The sequence below is a fragment of the Aphis gossypii genome, chromosome X (genome assembly GCF_020184175.1).
Source record: "Aphis gossypii isolate Hap1 chromosome X, ASM2018417v2, whole genome shotgun sequence".
NCBI lineage: Eukaryota > Metazoa > Arthropoda > Insecta > Hemiptera > Aphididae > Aphis > Aphis gossypii.
In genome coordinates this window covers 60,799,126-60,818,406 of record NC_065533.1, presented here as the reverse complement: position 1 = coordinate 60,818,406, position 19,281 = coordinate 60,799,126, and the positions used below count along the sequence as shown (strand labels likewise).

The 19,281-nt window shown below is 26.4% G+C and overlaps 2 protein-coding genes across 3 annotated transcripts; both read left to right on the top strand.

The window, feature by feature from the left end:
- Nucleotides 1-7,187: 7,187 nt before the first annotated feature.
- Nucleotides 7,188-13,785, top strand: LOC114123346 (serine/threonine-protein kinase 26). Of its 2 annotated transcripts, none has more exons than XM_027986278.2 (10): nt 7,188-7,853; nt 10,857-11,081; nt 11,147-11,312; nt 11,368-11,525; nt 11,590-11,775; nt 11,851-11,996; nt 12,113-12,323; nt 12,437-12,640; nt 12,806-12,999; nt 13,072-13,785. In XM_027986278.2, the coding sequence occupies exons 1-10, from the start codon at nt 7,827-7,829 to the stop codon at nt 13,082-13,084; spliced, it is 1,530 nt and encodes a 509-aa protein (XP_027842079.2). In that variant the 5' UTR covers nt 7,188-7,826; the 3' UTR covers nt 13,085-13,785. The 2 variants fall into 2 exon arrangements, with proteins under 2 accessions (XP_027842079.2, XP_027842080.2); XM_027986279.2 differs by having other exon boundaries at nt 7,193-7,853; nt 12,440-12,640.
- A 2,004-nt stretch (nt 13,786-15,789) lies between these two features.
- Nucleotides 15,790-18,776, top strand: LOC114123345 (mitochondrial cardiolipin hydrolase-like). The gene is made up of 2 exons (XM_027986277.2): nt 15,790-16,401; nt 17,971-18,776. Exons 1-2 carry the CDS (start codon nt 16,388-16,390, stop codon nt 18,587-18,589), a joined length of 633 nt encoding a protein of 210 aa, XP_027842078.1. The 5' UTR covers nt 15,790-16,387; the 3' UTR covers nt 18,590-18,776.
- The last annotated feature ends 505 nt before the right edge of the window (nt 18,777-19,281 follow it).

Genomic DNA, 19,281 nt, shown 5'->3' with positions numbered 1-19,281 from the left:
ATAAAAAACATTAAAATAATTACCAAAATAATCGATAAAAAAAAACACTTTCAAATAAGTAGTAATAACATGACATAAATATTCATAGCATTGGTATGGATTTTAATTCAAGCAAAAAAAAAACCAAGCTCCAAATCCCAAACTCTGAACTCTGGAGACTAAAACATAATTTAATATTTTAACATATTATGCTAAACTTACTATGTTAAAAATACAATTTAAATAAATTTAACACCAGACCCCTTCTCCGCCACATTTACAAACATTATAATATATACCGATTATTAACATTGTATTTGGGAAAGACTTATAAATTTGAAGTAAACTTAGATTATAAAATATTGAAGACTGAAGTATGCGGTCCTGGGGACTTAAAGCATACTAAAAAAAAGCGGATAAGTGGATACCGTTCTACTGTATATTAGGTACCATGTGGATCACTATTATATATATTATAGGAGTGTTAAATTTATTTGAATCCAATGATAGGTATCATTGTATACAAAAAACGATTCTGAACAAAGATGATTTGTCAACCTATAGGATATAATTTCCAGTGGTTGGTGAAAAAGGTGGCTTATATTTAAATGGCCTTAATATACACCAAAATTTAAATTGTTTGATAATTATTGTAAGCTAAACTTATGAAAAATCTTGCATTAAATTTTCAACCCTTAGCTACTTATACAAAAATGTTTATGATTTGTATCTACAAAATAATTTGTAAATATTCATGATTTTGACAAATTTTTGTCAATATTTGAGGTTCAAATGATAAAAAAAAAACAATTATAACTATGTATTCTTATAATTTTTAATCACTAGGTATACGAATAACTTATGATGAACTTAGAATTAAATTTTCAAGTATTTTTACTCTGCCAAAAAAATTTTATCGATATTTATATAAAAAAAAAAAAAAAACAAATACGAATATTTCAAATGCCTATAAATAGCATTTAAATCAGCGAAATATTTTGAAAATTAAATCATATAAAGAAAATGCTAAACTAAACAACTGATGAAAATTTCAAGTATCTACGATTTAAAATTTTGAATTGTAACAAATATTTAATTTTGTTTGAAGATAAGTCGTTATCGTTACGCGATTTTGTTAACATTTAAAATTCAAACGCACATATATTATTCCTATTATGATGTTTCGAGTTTTCTCTGTAACTATTTGAAGGAAAATTAATGAAAAACTTAGTGTTGAATTTTTCAACCTTAAATATAAATATAAAAATATTAGCTATAGTATATCAACTACAAATTTACTTTTTAAATTTTCCCGATTATGACATATTTCGTAAAAATTTGAACTATAAACACTTATGTAAAAAAATTGTGACTAACAATTTTTGATTTTTTTAACTACAATAAGAACAACTCATAAGGAATCTTGTACTAAATGTTCAATTTTTTTTGAGAAGCCAACGTTTTTTCAAAAAAAAATAATTAGAAAAATCAAAAATTTCAGTTGTCTATAAATAGCTCAAAAAAGCCAAAATATCTCAAAAATTTGACCTATATATATAGATTACACTAATATAAACATTTAGTGAAAATTTAAAATATTTACAGTGATTATTTATTGAGTTACAACCATATAATTTGGTCGAAAACTGGTTTTGCTAAAATTTCCCGTTTTACAGTCACTTTCTTTTTTGTTTTTCTTGATTTTTTTGAAAACTGTTGGAAAATGTTTACTTTTGACCTCTATAAAGCACCAAAAATATTTACATTTCCATCGGAAACCACCCCCGAAGTTTGAATTTGAAACATTATTTCGACTAGTTAATAGTTATGCTGTAAACAGACACAAAAAAAACAAAAACACACATCAATGTAGAATCAATATACATTCATCACTCCGTTCAAAATCTAAAAAGTATGTATTAGTTGCAGAGAAATCATTGAATAGTTACAATATATCTAATCCATGATACAAATTATACTTAATATATTTTATGATTTTGTATACTGCTTTTACAAAAACAATGGATTTATACGATAAGACAAGTCAAATAATATTATATACCTGTCTCTATGACCCATAGAGACGAGTGAAACGTCCGGTAGGTACGCCTTTTTTTAATTAATTTTTACAAAAAGTGTTGTGTACACAATATAGGTGTGTCCCAAAAATACGTACATTACAAGTAATGCCTCTTATTTTCGAGTTAAAGTTACTCTGAATTAACCATAATATATATGTGAACAATTAATTTGGTATTTAAGGAATATAATCATATTATTATAATATTTTAAAAGGTAAAATGCTTGGCACTGAGTCTTAGATTCTGTTAATCAATTATGAAGTCATTGTAATCATTTGATAGCGGTATTTACTTTTTATTTTTTGATTTCCCAGAAATAGTTAATAGTTTATAGTGTAGTTCGTATTATAGTTCTGAAAATTTTAATTAAATATCAATAAATAAATTTACGTTTAAAAAAATATACGAACAATTAAGATGTAGTTTTGACTATCAATTTTTTATTTTATAAGTACCTATAAATAGTATTGGAATAGTTATAATAAAATACTATTTTACTTATTTATTAGGTACATGAATTATTAGATCCTATCAAAATTTGTCTTAAATTAATATTGTAGGTACGCCATAGCTATGTACAGTTTAATTTACATATTTTAGGATTTGAAAAAAAATATATTACTAACTAAAATAAACTATACTTAGTTATACTTTAATAACTAGGTATACTACTGCTACTAATTATTTTATTTTCGAGTTAAAATTAACTTATTATATCATAATTCATCTATGGATAAGAATGCGTGACAACTGACAAGGCTTAGTGAAAACGGTGATGAATCTAAACGGACCTAAATAAGCTAAACAATAAAACCTTTATTGGGCACCCAAATTAACTAAAGTACTGATTGTACTTCGTTTACATCTATTGATTCTATTTTTTTATGAACGCGTATTATTTCAAAAAAATATGGTAATTATCTATGTTATATTTTAATAAATTATAAGGCCTATTTCAATAATATTTAAGCGGACGAGCAGTGACAAAACAAAAATGAACAAAAAATTGGCTTGGTCATTAAGAACAATATTTTAAACAACAAAATAAATAAATCATATTTCATTAAAATTTCAACAATAATTTATTAGTTAAATAAATTTATGGAACCATAATATTATATTGAATATACTCAAATTATGCGCTCGTTATAATTAGTAAATTGTGTAAAAAAATATCATGCCAACACTTTATGTCAATTCTAAGTCAGTGGAAAATATAATATAAATACTATTTAAATAGTTGATAAATTGGTACAATCTTATCACGAAACGTGTGGTGCAAACAAATCGTGTGTTATAAAATTGATATCCGTATTACGACGAGGTCACTTCCTAGTTAAATAGTTGTTTTTTTTTAACTTTTTATGACAATATTTATTGCACAACGTTAATTACTACGGTTCTAGTGCACTAAAGATGTTTTTAAATTTAGAGTAATGATTAATTTGAATAATTAACATATCATAGCAAACAGAAATGCAAAATACATGATTCTGCAGAGTGGAAGTCTTACGAAATTTAATTAAATCTTATGACAAAATAACCACCAAACAGTTTTCTATCAACTACCCGCTACAATAGCAAGCGGAATGCTTCAGCATCAGCTATGCTACGGTATGCTATATAGTTGTACCTTCGTGATTTTTGTTCACTAAACTAATAGACTAGGTTTAGTTAATAATCTGAAATATTTGAGATTCACTGCTTTTATACTCTAAAATGCTTGATGTCCTATTATCTCATTTATTTATAAAAATAATATTTGATGTTAGACATTATTCGACAATAAAACACGTAGTTTATCAATATCAAAATGATAATAATAATAACTTGTAAGATATACAGAAAAGTATCTATTATATATAATTTAGTTAGGTAAATGCTATTTTGTAATTTGTAGGTGTGTTTGGCAAAATGCTATACCTACGACTTACATTTTTTTTAAAACAATTTCTACTCTTCATTTCCTGTTACACATTTACTGCACGACTGCACGAATCACGAGTCACGTCCTAAATTCAGGGGGTCAAATGAACACGTCTCCGAGGTGAATTCACGCAACTCTTAAATTATTTATTTTTTAATATTTTTTAGTACGAAAATCATTTTGAAAAAAAATGAGCGAGTGAGCACCGCTTTACTATATAGTAGGTACCGAGTAGGTTACTATGATGGATGTATTAAATTTGAATTCAATGATATACGAGTATTATTGTTATACCTTACCTAAAAAAAAGCATATTTTTTTTTTTAACTGCAAATTTTTTTTTTAAATTAGTCATTTTGGCAAATTTTGGCAACATTTGAACTAAAAAAAGTTAAGAAAATAAATTTTGCTAATGTACTTTTAATTTTTTCATATATCAAGTAGAATTAAGTAATGAAGTAGGTAGGTATGGAATCTTATACTCAATTTTCAAACTCTTTAACCGAGAAAAAATGGGAAAAAATTGATAATTTTTTATGTTTATAAACAATTTATAAAGAGTCTTAATATCTTCAAAAATATCAAGTAGATACCTAATATTTTTTACGGTTATTAATTTTCGAGTAACACCAAAAAAACAAAATCGCTTTGTCAAAAAATGGATTTGCATTCAAAACTACAAAAGCTCATTTTCCTTAATTCTCTTCCTCCGGCCACCACTCGGTTATTTGGAAAATTATTGGAATTTTTAATTTTTATAATGTCTAAAATATAAACTGGATCCAATTTGCTATCAGAAACCACCTTAAAAGTTTAAGATTGAAGTATTTTATCGACTATTTATCATATAAACAGAAAAATATATATATACATATTATACATTATTAGATAATCTATTTTAAATGCCAAATAAAACCCATGTATAATAATTATACTATTACTATACTACTTACTTTCAGTTAGCTATTATTTACAAATTAAAATAATAATTTATTTCATATTATCTGTATGACTGATAAGCGCTTAAAATATAATTATAATTTCAAAATTTTATATAAAATTGGACTGTATTTATTTATTTATTTAATTTTGATTTTTTGATTTTTGTACATCTGCCAAACGTATAGTATACATTTTAAATTAACATAAAAATATCAAATACTTAAATAACATATTTTATGTCACAGGAGATCACAGGCATGCATGCCGCAGCACGATATTATAATCGTAATATTATAACACAAACTTAACGCATTGTAAAATAATAAAATACATTTCTAAACATTAATTGTATAATATTGATATTGTCATATTGAAGCTCAATACGCATAATACGAATAGGTTTATGTTTAATATTATGATGTATAAAATTATTTATTATGCTTTTCGATTGTGCGACCATTAATTAAAATCTATGCCAACGTATAAAATATACGGTCGTATAAGAGCCATTATTTCAGCGACGAAAAAATAACCGTCAATTAACAAACAATAATAATTTATACGACTTTTCGAGTACGTAATATGATTTGATGTCGGCGGATAAAAACGAGAGTTTTATAAACCTATTATTGTCATTATTTATTACTGTCCGTTATTGCCGAGCCGTGCCCGTGTGGCGGCCGAATGTTTCGTTACGGAAAAAATTAACCCCATACCTAAACAAACGGATTATTAATGGTTTTGGGCGGAATTCCGCACGAAATGATAAAGACCGACAGACAGAATTCGATTACCGATAATTTTTATTTAATAATATTTTCGTCGACAGAAATACAGTTTAGAACTTTAATAATTCGGCATAATTCAGACCACAATTAGTGTCGGCCAGGATTACTGTGTATAAGCCGACTATATTACTCGATGGATGATGACCGAGAGAAAATAAAAAAAAAAAAAAAAATACTTAATTAATTACGTAATCAGATGCGTACCTAATAAAGTGTTGACAGGTGTTTAAAAAAATAAGTTGTATAATAACTTAATTGAATTGAATTAGCGGTGTATCAGCGAAAAAAATCGATAATTATTTTTTGGATTACCTATTCACAGCGTCGGCCTAACACATAAAAGGCCTTAGCCAAGGATGTGCAAATGAGGGTGTTTTTTATTTGGTTTTTATAATAAAAATTTAATACTAACAACTTAAAATAATTAATATAATTTTAATAAAAATAAAAATAAAAACACCTATACAGGATTTATAAACAAAATAAAATTGTACCTATTGACGTGATGGGCACAAAAGAATTTGAAAAAAAAAATTCTACTTTTCAATAACTGATTTTCAAAAGCACCCCCCCCCCCCAACATTTTTTCTGCGTACGTTCCTGGCCTCGGCCTCAATTTTCCTCTAGCCTCTGGAGCTTCAATTATTTTTCTCCGTTTACGATAAACAAGGTTAGGGTAGCAGTGACTAGTGTATATCCTCCTCTCCTCCCTGCACCACGATTAAAAATTAAAAAAAATAAAGCTCGGGGCCTCGGCTGCGTTTGTGGCCCTGGCCAGGCCGACACCGCCTATTCGTGACTTCAATATCGAAAACGATTTTTTCAACGACAGAATAATAATATATTAATTTAATAATATTATCGTTTTTGTTATAATATTATGCACATTTCGGAGTAATCTGTGTGGAGGGGCGGGGGGGGGGGAACAACGAAACGATTTCGACGAAACGATATCGTCGTAGATAAAACATAATAATAATATAAACGAATAAAATATCATAATATTCGTCAGTAATAAAAATAATTATTCATGAGCTCCGGGAATTCGGATATATAATATTATAATATTAATAATGGATTAATAATAAAATATGTGCCGTTTTATAACAGTCTACCGCGTTCGCCCGACCGTCGTCGGGAGGTTCGGCGCAACCAACAATAATTAATAATAATAATAATACGATCGCCGCATATTGTGTGTGCGTGTCCGGTACGCGTGTGTGCGCGCGTCGCGCCTCTGTGCCGCGTATATTGTGCCAGTGTGGCGGCGGTGCACGGCGACAGGTGTAAAACCGTCGTAACCCGTAGGCCGGTTAGCGCCGAACGCGACAGTCGACGCGCTCTCCGCACCTCTCCGCTCCACCGGCGAATCATACAACCTCTTTGCATTCCGGTGAGGTTTGGAATGTAGGTAATAATAATTGCCATCGCCGCCGCCGCCGCCGCTGTCATGTACACAACAACAGACTGTGTGTACGTACGGTAACAAATTATTATTATTATTATTATTATTATTATTATAATCGTCACTATCAAAATCGAGGTGAAAAATCAAATTAAATAGAACCTACTGTACCGCTGCGACTAGTCGTAGTAATTGCACTGTTATTGCACACGGTTAATAATAATTAATATTAGTTTGTTGCTGTTTTCGTACACATTATACTCGTACACGCGTCCTTTTTGTCGTCGTGTCGTACGCGCGCACGACCAACGAAATCGCGATACCAAAAAGTTTTTGATTTTTTTTTTTTTTCTATCATCGTCGCTCGATATTCTCTGTACGCGATAGACGTGCGTTTCGGCGAAGAACGGTTGCGTCGCGGGCGAAATACGCCGCCGCCGCCGCGGTAAAACGGCGCCCCGAGCGCGACAAATGCGACGCGCTCGTCCTCGAGACAGCGGACAGCCGAGAGCAAACGCCGCCGCCGCCGCAGGCCCGTTTTGCCTCGAATAATGTGGTCGAGTCGAAGGTGGCAATTGGACTACCACACTACGACGATTACGGTGTCCACTACCAGACCATCATCGCGGTCTGCTCGCCACAATCGGATCGCACCGCAATAACTGTCCGGTCATCGCTAATACACGCAAGCAAGACCAGCATAAATGACCAACGATATGGCTTTCAACGAAGTGAGTGTTTCGTACGCAGTCGGTACCTTTAATCGTTCATCTTCCAGCCCGATGGTACTCTCGTACAACCCCGTTCAAACAATACTATCATATTTAAGGTTTTAACCCGTTAGAAGGACAGACGCATATAGGTACTCGAGTTACTTCACCCTTGAATCGTACCTAATTAGATAAGTAGATAGATACTTCTCTATCGAGTTACAATACCTTGGTACCTATTACATATTATTATCAATTTATCTGCTGGTTGGTACCTATCAGTTAAAACACTTTAATGTTAAACCCCGTGTTAAACAATTTGTTTATTAAAAATTAATATTACTATAACTTGAAGCTATAATAATCATTTTTTAGATTTACCTACATAGTGCAAAAAATTAAAACAACAGGTACCTAACCTAACCTAGGTACCTGCCTAAACACCATATTGTTTTTTATCAGAATCAAAAATTAAAAATTAAATCTTATTTTGCATGTTTTATATGAATAAATAGTAGATTTAATGTATATAAGTACTTATATAGTTATAAAAAAATTAGCAAACAAGTAAATAATAGGTAAACTTATTCTTTGTTTTTATCAAAAAAAATATAATTGATTTTCTAGATATCTATTCAAATATAAATGTATAATATACATATATATATATATATATATATATATATTTAAATCAATATCAGTGTAATTTTGTGTATTGTATAATAACATTACTTAATCAAAAATCCACTTGTAAGTTAAGTTATAATATAATTCCTTATATCATTAAAAATAAATTAAGTCTAATCAAAGCAATTAGGTAATAACAATAAATTGTAATAATTTGATTTTTAATATTAGCATCAAATTTATATTTGTTTAGCAGTATACCTGACTGTATTTTTTTCTAAAAAGATGGGTAATTTTTAACAATGTTTGTTGCATAAATTTATAAGTATTTAATAGTTGTTATTGATTTCTTAGCTGGTTTTGAAATAAAAATATATTGAATGATTGGTAAGGCTATGCTATAAGGGTAATGGGAGTGTACCTACCAAGGTCGTTTAATGGTTTATTTTAGTTTTTTTATTGGTTCAATATAATAAAATGTATTGATTTTCCTTTTGTATACTTTTGCTTAAGTATTTTTATCCTTATCCTTAAAAGGCCAAACAAGTTATAGTAACAATACCTATAAAAACTTATTCAATCAATTTTTCAAGAATTTATTGAAGAAAAATTATTTTTAATAATCATTGGTAAATTTTTTCATAGCCTGTTTACCTAATTCTTACAAAATAGTGTTATTAGTGTCTATATAACACACATATCAATATTATCAAAATTGGCTTCAACATGCCAACCTCGATTCCAACTTTGTTTCTTATACCTAACTCTGAAGACTTCAATAATAATATATTAAAGTTTAAAAATTTAGTAAACAGTATTTTTAACAAATTGATTTTATGAAATCTTCTTAAGTTATATAAGTCTGTAGTTGTTATTTATAAATAGAATCTGATTAGCAAAGTAATTTTGGTAGACTAAAATTTTAGAGTTTAAAATTCCAATTGAGAGTTTAGCTCCTTATGAAATTCTAAATAAAAGTACCTATGTTACCTATTTATTTTCTATCTTTACAAATAAATATGACAATTTGTATTACTTATAATTATATTAGATATTCTATTATTATATATATTATAATTAAATGAACCTAATAAAAATATAATAAATAACAAAAATGTAAAGATTCAATAAGGTATACATTATAATAATAGTACATATCACCAGAAGCATGATAAACAATCAAATCTCAGGTCTGAAATCTGAGGCAAACTAGAATTTTACCACCTAAATATTTTAATCTACATTTTTTTTTTACTTTATAGTATATGTATTACCAACCCACCCATTTTAGTCTTCTCAAAAAAGCCTACTTTGGTGCACAGCAGTGTGCTGAACATCATTTTGACTTTCAGTCAAGTTACTTATTTACTTTTTAATGATGACTGATTATTATTTTTCAAAATATTAACATTTTATAAGATCTGTTATATTTAATTAGGTATTTATCTATTATTATTATTAATTATAACTTTTATCTACTCTTATTTCAAAGTATATAACATACCACATTCAAGATCAATTTCACAAATAAAACAAAATATCTCAATTTTTTACTAACTTAAGTACATTATAATAATAAAATATAATTTAAAAGTATTTACTATTTATTAAAATATATTAAAAACTGTTTTAAATGTATCAATGTAATTATACCTATAGTTGTTTAGTTGTTATACAAATAATTTTAAAATACAGCAAAGAAATGTGAGATTTAACACTTTAAAATATAACATCTGCTTTAATGCTTTATCATTCAACTAAATAATTTGCTAGATCAATATTAGAGATTTATATTCTCTTAAAATCCTTTAAATATGATGTTGTTACGTCATTTAAACTACCAGATACCTACAATATTTTATATTCTTCAAAATTCAAAATATTCCATTAATAATCTGTAAAAAAAAAAAAAATTATTAGGTATAATAAGATATTCAGTTAAAATGTATTTAATTAATTTGGTTAACTATAACTAACAGTTTAAACTTATTTTATTTACTACAATTAAATGTACATAAAAATAATACGTGCCTAATATAATTGTTTTCTTCTAAAATATTTTGATTTTATTTTCAAATATTTTTCAACTTATTAAATATTCTTTAACCCTTAAATAAGCTATTTATGCAAAATACATTTTTTTCTATAAATTCTCTTACATAAACCGCAAATATATTTTTTTCCGTTTAATACATGTCTGCATTAAAAACAGATATGTAAAATCAGACCTCTATTCATTTTTAAAATTTTTTGGGTGATATCAGAAATTAAAAATACTATTAAGTTTCTTTTTTTTAACACTATTTTATGTGTTTCTAATTACCATCAATTGTACCCATTATACTTAATTTGATCTTATGGTATGGATGTTATTTACAAATGTTGTTTTATATATAGAAAGTCGACCCAGAGCTCATATTTACCAAACAAGAACGTATTGGTAAAGGCTCATTTGGTGAAGTTTTTAAAGGTATAGACAACCGAACACAACAAATAGTGGCCATTAAAATAATTGATCTGGAGGAGGCTGAAGATGAAATTGAAGACATCCAACAAGAAATTATGGTTTTATCTCAATGTGACAGTCCATTTGTCACCAAATACTTTGGTTCCTATTTAAAAGTAATTTTAAATACATTCAAACTTGTTAAATAAATATACTTAAAATATTTATTACTTTACTTTAGGGCACTAAGCTATGGATTATTATGGAATATCTTGGTGGTGGGTCAGCTCTTGATTTAATGAAAGCTGGTAATTTTGAAGAAATGCATATTGCCATTATACTTAGAGAAGTCTTAAAAGGTCTTGATTATTTACATTGTGAACGGAAATTACACAGGGATATTAAAGGTAACTATTAACATCATAGAAAAAAACCTTTATTTTTAATCATTCTATTTTACAGCGGCAAATGTTCTATTAAGTGAAATTGGTGATGTCAAATTAGCTGATTTTGGTGTCGCCGGTCAATTGACAAATACAACCAGTAAACGGAATACATTTGTTGGCACACCATTTTGGATGGCACCTGAAGTTATTAAACAATCTGCATATGATTCCAAGGTTCATTAATTTTTTAAAGTATTATATTTTGAGTCGAAGATTAAAAATTATATTGATTCTCTAGGCGGATATTTGGTCACTAGGAATAACAGCTATAGAATTGGCCAAAGGTGAACCACCCAATTCTGAGCTACACCCAATGAGAGTATTATTTTTGATTCCAAAAAATAATCCTCCTCAATTGACAGGAAATTATACTAAACAATTTAAAGAATTTGTGGAAGCGTGCTTAAATAAAGATCCTGAAAACGTAAGCACTTTTATCGCACCTATAATTTTTCTTCACTATTACATTTTTTATACAATATAATTTAATATGTTTTAGAGACCAACTGCAAAAGAACTATTAAAATTTCCATTTATTAGAAAAGCTAAAAAAAGTTCATATCTGGTGGATCTTATTGATCGTTACAAAAAATGGAAATCTCAACGTAATGAAGAGAGTGAAACAGAATCAGAAAATTCAGATGTGTAATTATAAAAAATATTTTTAATACAGCTAATTACTTGTTTTATTTTGAGCTTTATAAATTATATTATATTACTATGTTTTTCCTTTGTTTTTAAAATGTTAATTTTAATTTTAGGGAAGATTCTGGTAAAAATGACAGTGATTTAGATGAACCGTGGATTATGACTGTTAGAGGACCCAATTCTTTAAAGCCTTTATTAAATTCTGCTGCTGAATCTAGCTCTGCTTCACAATCACAATTGTTGTCTAAGAAAACTCAACAAAATGGATCATTACAATCATCTAAAAAATCGTCCAGTCACAAATCCAACAACGTTGAATCAAATGTAATTTATAATTGTTATATAATATTTAATTTTGAATTAAGTTAATTGTTGACTTCTATTTTTGCAACAAATAATTATATTTACATAAATTTTGGTATTATTTATTTAAAAAGCAGTTGATTGTCACTCATATTCACGGATCTAAAAATTCAGACAAACGTAATTCCAAAGAAATTGAAACAAAACGCAGTGCTACTCGCATGTCAGAACATACAGATAATAAGAAACAACCTGCTCATCCCAAGACTAACCAAAACCATAATAACTCGTGCTGGTCACCATGTCTTTCCCTTTTAATATTTCCTTTGATATCTGAGGTATGTTATCAGTATATATTAATTTATATGATACAATTAGCATACAGAGCAAAGTAGCATTGCATGTTATAATATTATTTTAAAATATATAATATATATACAAAACATTTTCTTTCCTCAGTTATGATTCTGTATGTACATAATTTTGTTATATTTAACTTTCAGTTACAAAAGAGATATCGTTACAAAAATGAAGTGTCCTATAAGATTGATGCTATTGAAGAGTTGAAAAACTCTTTTGAATTGGCTGAACGTGCAAGTCCAGGAATAAGTGATCAGTTTCTTAGGGAAATGATACACAAATTATTACCATCATTATCAGAACAGAGAATATCTAACATGCTAGATCATATGATTAGGTAGTGCTACATTATAAATTTAACTATTTGTTTATTTTAAAAGTACTTATAAAAAATTTTATTTGTTTTCAGGGATAAACATTGATGACAGCTAAACATTTTTATTCATGTTATTATTTCGTTATAGTATTCTCATTAACGTCCTAGCCAATCAATTCGATCAGACAATAAATAAATAATTCATCTTTTAAATTACCTTTTTTTTTATGATTATTATTATTAATTTTGTTTTTTTTTTTCATTTATGTGTTATACTGTGAATTTTTAAATTCTAGTTATTATTATTATTATTATTTTTATTTTTATTTTTTTTTGTTTATAATTCGAACTGTTGTATGATTGATGTGTCATAAATTTGTTTAATTCAGATCCTAAAATGTTTTGTAGGGTATTAGTGTTAAATTTTGTGAGGGCGACTCAAATGAATAGTATTAATTATGAACCCTCGAATACGCGTTTTAACACATTATCATTATTATTATTATTAATATTATATATATATTTTTTTTTACTATGTTAAGTAAATATATAAAAAAAAAACATTTTGTTGAAAATTTAGAATATTAATTAAAATTATTTTTATAATATCAAAGTTAATGAAAAGAAAAAATGCTTATATATTTATTTTTACAAAACCAAATCAATAGATATTTTAATTATTGTCCGCTACCAATTCTATATTGTTGTTAATTATTTCTTCATTAAAATTAAAATTTTAATCATACAATATAATATAATTGTTTAACACAGTATTTAATTTATTAAAATTGGATTATCACATTTTTATTGTTTAATGTTATTTGTTTAACACTGTAATGAAGAACATGCTATTATAGTAATGATGTTCGGTTCTCATTATATGTGCATACTCTAATCTTAGATAAATGTTATTTAATTACTTCAATATTTTAGATACCACCTCATATAATGCACTCAGTGAATCTACCTTAGCGTCAAATTAAAATATTGACCAAGTTCTTAGATCTTGAAATAAATGAAAACATTCAATGTTACCAATTAGGGTGAAAATTCTCACAACATTCAATTACGTTTGTTAACATAGAGATAATATAATTTATATTTTGTCATTAATAGTTATACAATACAATAAATAAATATACATTCAATAAATATCAAGAATATAAAATAAATAAAGTCATTAGCTTTTAGTAGTTCTACATATGATTATTTATTGCTTTTTGATAAATGTTCAGTTAACTATGGGATAATGAAACATTGCATTTCGTACAATCACATTGATTTTGATTTTTCTGTGTGTCATGTACAGTATTAAATACCGAATAGTCAACATTTTATGGATAATACAATCTCCATATTAGTATCTATCATAAATAAATTTATGGATAGTTGTATACGAAAATATTATAATACAGTTAAACTAGTTAGATGATTTAGATTATGTACTAAACACCAAAGTATTCACTTTCTTATAATCGGTTCAATTTTCTGGTGTAACCGTGCATTGAGAGATATCAAAAAATTAAACTTGCCCAATTTAAAGAGAAACAATCAATGATTAATAATAATGACAAATGTTATTATAATACTTACTAAACCATGTTGAAATACAATTTGTAATTGTAATTAATTCATGTTTATACAAGTAGCTACTATAAGTACTGATTATACCCTCTCTCACAAAGAAAAAAAATGAAATAATACTATTAAGCTCAAGTTGTGCCACTGTAACCATGTGCTTCTAGGCCATATGTTAGTACCTGCTATCATTGAATTTAGAATAGAATTGTCTATTATAAAATTAAAATAACTACTTAATAGTTGAGTCAGAATACATAATAATAGAATATTTTAATTTGTAATGTAGGTAGGTACCTATCTACTTAAATATTTGAATAGTGCTAGGTAACTTTAAGATTTTTATTTTATGATAAATATATTAATTATCCTGTGCATTGGGTTAAATCCAATAAATAGTAAATTAATAATGAATAATTTTTATTTATTAATTTTCTAATATTTTGATTTAAATAATATGTTTTCAAATTATATTTTTGGATAAATAAAAAAGACCTATTACATAGGTAATAAATAATAATACTTATATAATATAATATAACAAAAGAATTTTAATTATTTAATTTAAACAAAATAAAATTAAGAGGGCAAGGGCCAGTGAGCAGTGAATGTGATCTGATCTACTATCATATTATAGGATCTAAGACAATTGGTCTCCGGCTGAAAAGTTAAATACAAAATACTTTTTTTATCATTAAACATACTTTAAAATGTATTTTCAATAATATAATACTTTTAGAATATAATAATACTATTAATACTTATTTATTTTAAAAATGAACATTATAATATAATATGTCGAATAAAAATATAATTCTAGTATAATATAAGATATTCTAATAATTCTAATTTATGAAAATCTCGAAAGGCTATACAAATAGGTAATTTAAAAGATGATCTTTTAAAAATGTATTATCAAAACTATTACAAATTTACAAATAGAAACAATGTTTTACAATGTTTTTTTTCCTTGAAGGTTTCAAAATATCATCATCACAGTTTAAGATATATTTTAAACCGTAATCATCATAATATTATCTAATAAAAGTAATAATTGATTTTTTTGTACGTCAAAAAGCAAGAATAAAATATTGAAAATAATTAGTACAATTTTTTTTTGTGTTAACGTTTGAAGTAGAAACTTTGACAAAATTCATTAAAACAATGAATAAAAAAAAAATACCTACACAAATTGTTTAAATTTTATATTGCTTCAAAGCTTAAAAATTGAATGCAAGGTAAAAGTATTATATTATTGAAAATACATTTTAAAGAACGTTTAATGATAAAAAAATATTTTGTATTTAACTTTTAAGCCGGGCGCCCGAGTATAAAATTATGAAGGGCCGAAGAGGACAGAACCAATTGTCCGCATACGACATTTTTTCGTGGGGACCAATTGTCTGGAGACCGATTGTCCGTATCCCCATTTTATGTTGTGAGCTATCATATTATTGTTCTATGATAATAATTTTCTTTCGCAGTCCGTTGTTAATTTAAAGTGATATCAACCGTCTCTACTCTCTACTTGAGTTACAAATATTACTTTTTTTTAGTGCATTTGTTGTTGTTGTAATTTTTTTTTAATGTGTTCTATTATTTAAGTCGTCTATGACCGTAGATATTTAAAATGCTGGATTTGTGATTCGTTTAGTGCCTTACTGTTTTCTGACGCTACTACCAATCCCAAGCAATAACAATGTAAAAAATAAATTCATAAAACAAAAATATTAATACATTTTTTTATTTTTGACATTTAACGACACGTGTCCACGTGTTTTAAATAAATATATTTTTCCGACAGTTCTATTTATCTCTAGATTTGTTTTTTATGATGGGATACAGGTAAATTATGATTATAAATTTATAACACAGTAACTAGGTTGTAGTCTCACGTTATATTTTGTATGACATAAAACAATTGAACATTAAAAAAAAAAAATAATTGAAACATTGTTCTTATTTTTAATTATTGTGCTTATATAATGACATTAAAATGGCTTTAAATCTTATAATACATATATCATACTATTATTATTTATTATTATAAATCGATGATTGTTACATTTACCAGTAAAAAAAAAAAAAAAAACATAATTTAAAACCATTTGAACATTACTATATTAACATAAAATATATTATATTGTGCCTATGACATACACTTTAAAAGATCTTTCTAAATCTGTGATCTATGACCAATTTATACACAATGTACAATATTTTATTAATCAAAATGTAATTGTTATTTTTCTGAACTATTTTAGATTCTTGGTTTCATGTAACTATATAAGTGTAATCTCAGGTGCTTAGCATCTGGTTAGATAACAGGAATGTGTGTGACTAAAGTATACAGTTCAACTAGTACCGTGCTTAGGTGTACCAAGAAAAATCTAATCAAACCATCTACCTTGCATTTTACTAAGTTTTAAGCAATTGTTATATTATAATAGCTACAATACTATCAAAATTTAAAAAGTTGCCAATAGTTAACAAAAACTGATTTATCCAGATCAGTCTAAACCAAATAAAAATTGTTCACTACTTGAGGTTACTCTTAAACTAAGAAAAAAAATATTTAATATATAAATCTGTGATTAAAACATATCTATACTGAACAGCATAGGCGCCGACTCCACGGGGGCAAAGGGGGCGATCGCCCCCGTGCATTGATTAAACGGGGGCAAATGTATTATTATTTATTTCGTCCCCGTTGTGTACAATAATAATTATTTGGTTAAAATACCAGATTATGACATGAAAATATTCATTAGAACATCGACGATTGTATAATTATATAAAACTTAAATATGATCATCGATAATAATTATAAATACTTAAATACTTTAGAACGCTCACTACTATTTGGTTTTAAATTTGATCTAAAAATACATTTGTAATATCAATTATTCCCGAAATATAGAGACAGAACTGATTTTATTACTTTTATAGTAAGTTGAAGTAATTTTATAACTCAAGATGTAGAATCTTTGGACTTATGCAAAATAGGAAATACTTTTATAAATAAGTGTTCAACAAGAAAAAATACTTTCGCATTAAAATAAATGTATATATATTATAATATATAATATAACGTATTGTATAATAAAAAAATTATATTTTCTATATTTTCATGTAAATAATTTAAAAGAAATAAAAACAATAAAGAAAATTAAAATAATATATATGCATAATATTTTATTTTGTACTCTATAGGAGTATTAAAAAAGAGTTACGGGACATTCAGTTTCCCGATCAGTAAACTATAGAATTTTTTTCCGATTAACAGAAGAGTTTGCCCCTGCGCTAATATCTAAAAGTCGGCGCCTATGCTGAACAGTTAGATACTTATCTTGATTGTAAGATTAGTTATTTGTTTATTTACTATTATATGTATTTTTATGATTTTGTTTTTAGTTTTATGTCAAGTACATTGATCAATTGGATATGTATATCATGTGTTAGTTCTTCATTAACATTAATATGGTTACATTATGGAAAGAAAAGAACTAAAAATTCAACCAAAGTACTGTTCTATAATCCTGTTATCAAATCAACCAATTGCAATTGTCGAAACTCATTTGATTTTAACTGTTCATCTCCGAATTGTTCGAGCATTAAAACAAAAGAAATTATTTTGTGTTTACGAAAAGCAAAAAAGTCAATAGATATTTGTGTATTTGCTATATCTAATAAGCCCATTTCAAATGAGGTTGTTGCTGCCCATCAACGAGGAATATTGATAAGGATTATAATTTCTAATTGTATTTTAGTGTATTCACATGAAGTTAAAATGTTTCTGGAAATTGGTATTAAAATAAAATACCAAGAAAACAGAGATACTAGTTACATGCATAATAAATTTGCTATTGTTGACTCTACATGGTTAATTCAGGGTTCTATGAATTGGACACATCAAGCTACTTATGGCAATTGGGAAAGTGTTATAATAACAGATTTACAAAGTTTGATAATTCCATTTTCCATAGGTTTTGAAAAAATATGGGAAAAAACTATTTTAGTTCCAATAACTTGATTGCATGTTTATTTTGAATATAAAATTTAAGTTTAATGTAAATAAAACATATTTTTGCATTTAACGTATTAAAGAAGTTTATTATTATTTTTTTTTTATATATATATTCTTGGTTAAAAAGTATATTACCATTTTTAAACAAAGTTGTCTTAACATGTAAATATTTTGATACTAAATTCTGCATTGTAGAAACTACAGAATATTAAATGTTTATCAATTTTTAATAAAAATAAATAACTCATAATTATAATACTAAAATAAGTTACGTTTATGTTAATTTATTTGTATATTATAATATATTGTGTATTGACTATTGTATTACTATTCATTAGATCATACTGTTATAATATATTGTTTGTTTTTAAAGGTGTATTTTATTTGTATTATTTTATTTAAATTCCTTTTATTATATGAGTATTATATAGTTAAAAACAAATTGATAGATTGCTTATTAAACTCAATATACATGTATTATATATCAATGCCATTAAAATAATATTAAGTATATCACAACATAAAATAAACTTTAAATCAACCAATACAAATCCTAAAGTATTCTAATGAATTATTAAATTGAATATTTTGACTCATTTTAACTTATTGCTTAAACTAACAATGAAGGCTAGATAAAAATATGATGATACCAATAATATCATTATATTTACAGGACCGAGCGAAAAATTAATTGATAG